Source organism: Canis lupus, chromosome 27 (genome assembly GCF_011100685.1).
Source record: "Canis lupus familiaris isolate Mischka breed German Shepherd chromosome 27, alternate assembly UU_Cfam_GSD_1.0, whole genome shotgun sequence".
NCBI lineage: Eukaryota > Metazoa > Chordata > Mammalia > Carnivora > Canidae > Canis > Canis lupus.
In genome coordinates this window covers 12,629,482-12,637,421 of record NC_049248.1, presented here as the reverse complement: position 1 = coordinate 12,637,421, position 7,940 = coordinate 12,629,482, and the positions used below count along the sequence as shown (strand labels likewise).

The 7,940-nt window shown below is 45.9% G+C and overlaps 1 protein-coding gene across 6 annotated transcripts; it reads right to left on the bottom strand.

Moving 5' to 3' along the window:
- Positions 1 to 813: 813 nt before the first annotated feature.
- APOLD1 (apolipoprotein L domain containing 1) lies at positions 814 to 6,388 on the bottom strand. Of its 6 annotated transcripts, XM_038576845.1 has the most exons (4): positions 6,226 to 6,388; positions 5,909 to 6,092; positions 5,425 to 5,575; positions 814 to 4,613 (listed from the first exon to the last, which is right to left on the bottom strand). In XM_038576845.1, exons 3-4 carry the CDS (start codon positions 5,524 to 5,526, stop codon positions 3,873 to 3,875), a joined length of 843 nt encoding a protein of 280 aa, XP_038432773.1. In that variant the 5' UTR covers positions 5,527 to 5,575; positions 5,909 to 6,092; positions 6,226 to 6,388; the 3' UTR covers positions 814 to 3,872. The 6 variants fall into 6 exon arrangements, with proteins under 6 accessions (XP_038432773.1, XP_038432772.1, XP_038432776.1 ...); XM_038576844.1 differs by having other exon boundaries at positions 5,909 to 6,388; XM_038576848.1 differs by lacking the exons at positions 5,909 to 6,092; positions 6,226 to 6,388 and adding an exon at positions 4,906 to 5,075 and having other exon boundaries at positions 5,415 to 5,567.
- Positions 6,389 to 7,940: the final 1,552 nt, after the last annotated feature.

Here is a 7,940-nt window from a genome sequence, read left to right as displayed (position 1 = left end):
GCAAATTTCCGGGACAGTTTTGCCTTCACCCTTACTTTCTGGCTCTCTCTAGTGTTTGGGTTTTGTGAAGGCTGATTTGGCGGATTCTAGGTTTCCTTTCAATTACTTCCTAGGTTGCAATTATGTCCAAAGATTTTGAAACTGCTGAGACTTCTAGATAATAAGAGAATTCCTGTAACAGGAGTTAATTGTGTTTTTAAAAATTGATTTATACAATTCAACACTGAATATTCTAAGTGAACATGATTACACATCTGCCCCTTTCCAAAGTTACTAATTTATACGCAGGTGGACATAAGATTAGGTAATTAATTACAAAAAGGTCAGAAAGTTTGAGGAATGGGCAATTTATTTCAATGAAAAGAAAGGACTTATTTTGCTACAGTGGGAAAAAATGTGCAGTTCAGAAACAGCTGCATTTAACTGTATTCCCCATTTATCTCTGCACAATGTTTTATGCCCATGTCTCACTTCCCTCTACTTCCTTTTCACACTAAGGTATTGAATGAGAAAAATATCAAGTTGACTGATTGTTTGGCTTATCTGATCTAGGGTGGCTTCAACACCACTCTTCTCTTTTTTCTCCAAGTAACTACTTTCCACTTTGACATTTGCCTTCTTGGAAATGACAAGTGCCTGAGGGCAAATGCATCAAAGCAATGAAGATCAGAATGTTTGCTAAGGATCATTTTTTCATAGAGCAGAATGTCATTTTACTGAATCCTTGAAATGCAGAACCAGATAAACCTCGTTTTTGTGGAAAAAAACAATCCAAATGATTATAAACCCAAAAAACTAACAGAAGCACATAAATCTTAGTACAAAATTTTTATTTTTCAAACTTGGACATTTTCCTGGAGTGCATTTGTAATCTAAATATCCCTCTCTCTTCTTCCTTTTACAACATACCATTTCAATCTGTTTGTTTATAGAATGAAGTCCTTAAGGAAAAGCCTTATTTGCATTCCCGCAAAAGAAATAAATAAACATTTGTCTCTAGGACCCATTTAACTGAACTTGACTAAATCCTGGTTAGAAGGCTCCACAGAAAAGGATGGATAATATTTCATTACCGACAAATTCTTTTTAATATAGCTAAGCACTTCATTAAATTATCTAAATCCAAAAAAAAAAAAATTTATCTAAATCCATGTACTGAGCTCCTATAATGTTCCAAGTATTGTTGCCAAAGTAGAAACTCTTCCTTAAGTGTAACAGGGGCCATTGAAATGATAAGTTTGGGAGTTTATGACTTTGATTCCCCCAGATACTCTAATGATAGGAAAAGTTTGCTGTTTGCTTCCTGAAATGCCAAGTTTATTTCTAGGGAACCACCGACCCATTGGAAAACTGTAACTCAAACCTCAGCATTAATAAAAGATGGCCTTAGGGAGTAGTTGTACCTTTGTGACATAACACAACCAACAATGCGAGGTACATTCTGATGATCTAAAATGCTGGTATCCGTGCACGGTAGTCTGAGAAATGACACCAGTTTAAAAAGAAACCAGTACCAACTTCAAAAGAAACCAGGATACAGATCAATTGCAATTTATAGGAAAAGCAAAAAATAGAACCGCTAAGCCGTCCTGCCCAGCACTGAAATTAAAGTTCCTCAGATACTCTTCCATCATCAGGAAATATGGGGGTAGAATGGGTCAATTTAAAGCATGTTAGATAATTAAATAACACAGCCTAGTTTTGCGTGCATGGTCCCAAAGCCTTTTCAACATATTTTTCGACATTATAGTTGTAGGAATGGAAATTGAAGAAACTATAAGCATTTTCTTACAGACAGCTTACAGATTCCTTACAGCTCCCAAAGTAAAAACATGACACCTCACACCGTGATACAAGCTATTTTTCTATCACCCATAACCTCACAGGACAGCAGGCTTCCCTGGTCTGAGTGCTTCCTTCACATGCCTCTAGTTGGGGTTCTTTCCCTGCACAAAATAGGTTTGCTTTTCAGGTCAAGTGTTACTTGTTGGTAAAGTACCTTCACGATAAATATGCTTGCATCATTTCTATAGTCCCACAAGTCAAACCTCCATTGATAAGCTTAAATTCGGCCCTTGGTCTCTCTATTCAGAACTTCCCACATTTACCTAAAAGGACAGTTTAAATTACTGGGGAATAAAATATCCCTTGCCTGGAGAGAGACTTATTCAATAAGACCGTTGCCATTTCCAGTTCATGCCCCACCTTAGGGGGGAAATGAACTCAACCTCATCTCCTGAAAAGAGCCTCAGTAGTCTCCCATTCAGAAAATCGCTCTTCCTATTGTTTCCTAAATGTGATGTGGTGATTAAATACAACTAAATGCAAATAATAAACAGCAATTAAATAACAAACTTAAAATAAATTAAAAAAAAAATACATTGGCCTGGCAGTTTTCAGAGAAGGTAACAAAGGTCAATATGCTTTAAATTCACATTCCTTTGTGTATCAGTTCTTACAATGAGTGGGCAACACTGCCCTCTAGAGGAGTTATTATGTTATAGCCCTTATTTCAGTGGTGGGAAATTGCCCCAGTACCCACTAAAACATGTCCCACACACATGCACATTCTTTCTTTTACTTTTGGGACCCTGTCTGTTCCTGACCTTCTGTGAACAACTCTGAAGACCATGGAGCCTCTGGAGAGGCCTTTGAGACTTTGTGAACGCTCACAAGGGGATCAGAAACAAACATGTGTGGCAGTGCTCTACAAAACTTGGTAGGTATCAGAATCACCCTGTGGGTTTACCAACACAGGTTGCTGGGCCCCACCTCCAGAGTTTCTGACTCGTTCAGTCAACAGTTGGGTCCGAGAATTTGCCTTTCTCACAAGTTCCCAGGTAATGCTAATGTTTCCAGTCCCGGGGCCACACTTCATGAGCCAGACACTGTGCTTGGCACTTTATCTCAATACCTCAATGACAGGGTGACATTTTAGCATCTGTTTCACAGACCAAGAAACTAAGTGTCAGAGAAATTAAGTGGCCAAGTTCACACAGCCGAGACGGCGCTTACAATAAACCCAGGACTGTCTAACTCAAAGCCACTGCTCTCTTCTGTACACTAGGCTGTCCGTAAATGCAATTGTTAGTCACTTCATCTCCCTTGGCCTCAGCATCTTGTTGCAAGGGGTGGGACTCAGATGACCGTTTAGCTGGTTTCCCTCCCAGAATATCTGGATATGATAAGGTCTGGATATGAAAGTCCTCAGGAATAACTCCTCTGCCCCGAGCTCGATTTGTGAGTGGGAGACACTGAGAGTGGTGCAAGGGCCAGTCGATGGGAGAGGCCCCTCTTGGGTACTAAACCCTGCTACATGGTGCAGAGGGTATCTGATGTGCTCTGGATTCTGGAGTTCTTTGTACTCAGAAACTCTGGAAGAGAAGTTTAAAAGCTAGTGTGTCTCCTCCCATAGGCATTCTGAGGCCCGCAATGCTGATGGAGCTTGGAGAGGCCCCAGAGGGTGGCTGCACCCGCATCCTTCCCAACCTCTACCCAAACCACCGCGCCTGGGGCAGGGACCCTGAAACAGCTTTAATGCAGTAGTGCCCACCGCAGTGGAGCCTGAACGGTTCTGATAAAGGAAACATCATTTTCGGCTCACACAGCCCATAGGATTAGGCAAGAAAAAGAAAAAAAGAAAAAAAAAAGACTCTAGCCCTCAACCCCAGGCAGGCCGTCACAGTGATGGGAACAGAGGGGCTCTGAGGACTCCCCCCTTTCCCCGATTTCAAGAACAGTCGAGAACAGTTTTTCTCATCCTTTGCGTTCGGCTCCTAATCCAACTTGGAGTTGTTTTCCTGAGGGAGCTGCAAATCTGGAGCATCCCGTGGGGACGGCTTCTGGCCTCGGTCACCGGGGAAAGGGTGTTCTCAGAGAAACAGCGCTGCGGCCTGGTCAGCAGCGATCCTGGGGTCGCGGCCGCGGCCGCCCTTGGCGCAGAGCTGGACTCTGGCCTCCAGCTGCTCGCTGAGCTCGTCCAGGGCCCCGGTGCAGGACTCCAGGCTCTCGGCCAGTTTCTGAATCTTGGCCTTCAGCACGGCCTGGCTAACCCTGGTGGCCCCCTCCGCCCGCCTGGGGAGGAGGAAGCCGCGGGAGCCGAAGAAGACGACGCAGTAGACAGAGTTGTACAGCGCGACCGAGGCGTTCCGCCCGCACTGCAGCAGCTGGCGGTCCCCGCGGCCCTGGCAGCGGCAGAAGAACTCGAGGCAGCTCAGGATCTCGCGCATCTGGTCCTGGCAGGCGGCGGCGATCTCCTGCACCCTGCGCAGCTCCCGGGAATGGCAGAAGATCAGGGACAGGTCGGACGTGACGGTGACGGCGCCTCCGGCCGTGGCCACCCCCAGCCCGACGGCCGACGCCACCAGCGAGGCCCCCAGCGTCACGGGGCTGAGCGAGAGCCCCACGATCGCCGCCACGGCGCCCGCCGCGCTCAGCGAGCTCCCGGCCACGTTGGCCGCCAGGGAGCGCAGGCGGAGGCGCTCGAGGCGCCGGGCCACGTCGCGCAGGCGCAGTACGTGGCCGTGCAGGCGGCCGCGGCGGTCCAGCAGCAGCCCCTGGAAGCGGCGCAGCGCGTCGGCGCCCTGCAGCTCCCGCGCCGGCGGCTCCATGCCCTGCGGGGACACACACGCGCGTCAGCCCGGGTCTCCGCGCCCGCCCCCCGCCCGGCCCGCGGGCTCGCGCTCGCCGCGCCACGGGGCATCCCACGAGCTCGCTTTCCCGCCAGGCCTGTGCGTGTCCCGCTCGCAAAGACCAGCTCTGCAGGCTGCGCCCAACCACACCAGTTCTCGGGACCCTAAAAGGCACATGCACGCGGGGGGTGTAATGCTCCGCTCTGCTCTGCTTCCCTCCCCGGGAACGGGAACGGGAACGGGAACGCTAAGGGTGCGCTTGATTAACCGTTACCTAAGATGGGAGGTGCTCAGGGAGGAGGCAGTGGGGGCCTTGGAAGTCTACTGCAATTCCGAGGCCCCTGCTCCGTCACTTTACATCTGGTACATTGTACCCAGTTCGCAAAGCCTTTTCCTTACGTGAAGACTTGGATCCTGAGAGTTTTGCAATATGTTTTTTCCCTCCTGGTGAGTGAAAAAGACAAGTCACCCCCCCCCAAAAAAAAAAAAAAAACTCAAAAATCGTATTGTCTTATCAAATGTAAGAAACTAATCTTTCTTAGATGCTTCCCTGAATTAACTCTTCTGCTTGTTTTTCCAGGTTCTTACCTTAGAGTCAAGCCTAAGATGTCCTTTGGGCTATTTTTTTTTTTTTCTAATTCTCACTCTTTGATGGGTGCACAGTTAAAACTAAATCACATTAAAATTAATGCCACTATGTTTTTTTACGAGGAAATCTTCCTTTAAAAAATGAGTAACGGCTGGATAAAACAAAGTGTCTGACATTTTTGTTTAACAACTCACGGAGGGCTACCTTGTACCAAGTTGAATTGAAGCCAGTTGAAGATGACAGAGAGAACTGTACATCTGGGGTAAAAGTACATCCTTCCTTGTTGCCAGAGATTCCCACCTTCATACCCACTGTACTCCTCGTTATAGGAACTTCTTAAAAGTCGCAAATAAACCTTAGAAATAGAGCATTTCAATACTGTGAGACATCAAAGCAGGATCATTATTCTCATCTGAAAGATGAGAAAAATTAAAATACAGACACGTTCTAGATGCAGCTGATTCTTCACAGAACCGTCTAGAATCTTGGTCTCCCGGCTCCTAGGCCTTAATTTTATTTGCACGCCCTCATTATTCCATCCACCAGTGATAAGTTTTCAGGCAAAGACACCTCTTAGTAAAATGAGGAAGAGTCACACAAAATATACAGTGGACCAAGGATACAACCCCAATATTACTATTCCAATGGCCATCCTTTAGACAGAATCCCTCTAGGCTCCCCCACTTACCATTCGCTTCTGGCTACCTCCAGGAAAGAAAAAGCTGAGGCTGTTTCTGGATGAGCATGTTTTATAGTTCCAGAGAACCAATGGCTGCCCTGGGAAAGCCTTGTCTCATTCTGAGAATTTGCCATTTCCTGTCCTGGTCCCCTGCTGCCTTCAACCAGAAGGATGTGACATGGTGGAAAATGACCTGCCAGGCACACAGCACATCCCGTTTTTAGGAAACGAACATTGTGTGTTCGCTTTCCCCCCAAAGGCAGGAAAAGAACGACAGGCTCTTCCCCAACTTGAAACAACTGTTGTCATTCTCCCAGGGGGCATACCCTGCCTTTCCTCTCCTGAGAATAGCTAATGACGTCATCTGGGAGGACAACAAACGCATGCCAGGCTGACCAAGTAGACTGTTTCTTGAGAGGACGTCATGACAAAATCCTTTTTTCAAAAGAAAAAGAAAGGAGGGAACCCTCTTATGGCTGATATAGCCACCCACAGTCCACTCCCGGTATTTTTAACAGCATCGTGAATCTGCGCGGTTGCAACGCGACCCACTCAGCGCACGGTCTTAAGAGTGTAAGGCCACACCCACAGGAAGTGCTCCGTGCAGTTTTGGGAATCTCCAGCTGCGGAGAAGATCCTGGAGGTCCCAGAAAGGGCACACTGCAGGCCAAATGCGTCAGAAAAATCAGTGGGGTCAGGCTGCACAAGGAGCTAATTATACACTTTCAACAGCAGCTGGAATTTGGCTTCCTGGGTTTTCATTTGAAGTGGCAATTGTAGCCCTATACAATAGTTAAATGAATGGATTCTATTCCCAGGTTAGTGGAGCATGGGCTGAAGGGCAATTATCTGGATCATTCCGGAGGGAAAAACGTATGGCATCTGTGGATGCTTTCTGAAGCATTCAGATAGGTGGTTGGAGCTCAGCCTGGAAGCCCCAAATACATCATCCTTCTCATTCTTCCACCTTCAAATAAGGAAGGGCAAGTTGGTTTTTCACTTAAATAATGATTGTCTCAACTCTCTAGTTCATCTACAAAGTCTTTACAGCCATATCTTTCTGGAACAAAATTAAGTTCCCCACCTTTATGCTGGGAAAATTGGACAGCCACGTGCAGAAGAATGAAACTAGACCATTCTTTTACACCAGACACAAAGATAAACTCAAAATGGATGAAAGATCTAAATGGGAGACAAGAATCCATCAAAATCCTTAGAGGAGAACACAGGCAACACCCTTTTTGGACTTGGCCACAGCAACTTTTTGCAAGATACATCCATGAAGGCAAGGGAAACAAAAGCAAAAATGAATTATTGGGACTTAATCGAGATAAGAAGCTTCTGCACAGCAAAAGAAACAGTCGACAAAACTAAAAGACAACCTACAGAATGGGAGAAGATATTTGCAAATGATGTATCAGTTAAAGGGCTAGTATCTAAGATCTAGAAAGAACTTATTAAACTTAACAGCAAAGAAACAAACCAATCCTGAAATGGGCAAAAGACATGAACAGAAATTTCACAGAGGAAGACATAGACATGGCCAACAAGCACATGAGAAAATGCTCCACATCACTGGCCATCAAGGAAATACAAATCAAAACCACAATGAGACACCACCTCACACACCAATGAGAATGGGGAAAATTGACAAGACAGGAAACAACAAATGTTGGAGAGGATGCCGAGAAAGGGGAACCCTCTTGCATTCTTGGTGGGAATGTGAACTGCTGCAGCCACTCTGGAAAACTGTGTGGAGGTTCCCCAGAGAGTTAAAAATAGAACTGCCATGGGGATCCCTGGGTGGCTCAGCGGTTTAGCGCCTGCCTTTGGCCGAGGGCACGATCCTGGAGTCCCCAGATCGAGTCCCACGTCAGGCTCCCTGCATGGAGCTTGCTTCTCCCTCCTCCTGTGTCTCTGCCTCTCTCATTCTCTCTCTCTCTGTGTCATAAATAAATAAATCAAATAAATAAATAAATAAATAAATAAATAAATAAATAAAATCTTAAAAAAATTAAAAATAAAATTAAAAATTAAAAAA

What these genes read in the sequence shown, in the direction of transcription:
- APOLD1 (XM_038576844.1), bottom strand. Translation starts at nt 5,526, where the DNA reads ATGAAGGTGGGAATCTCTGGCAACAAGGAAGGATGTACTTTTACCCCA. An exon ending in TCAATTCAACTTGGTACAAG is followed by an intron (nt 4,614 to 5,424) that starts GTAGCCCTCCGT and finishes GTGTCCCCGCAG; the next exon opens with GGCATGGAGCCGCCGGCGCG.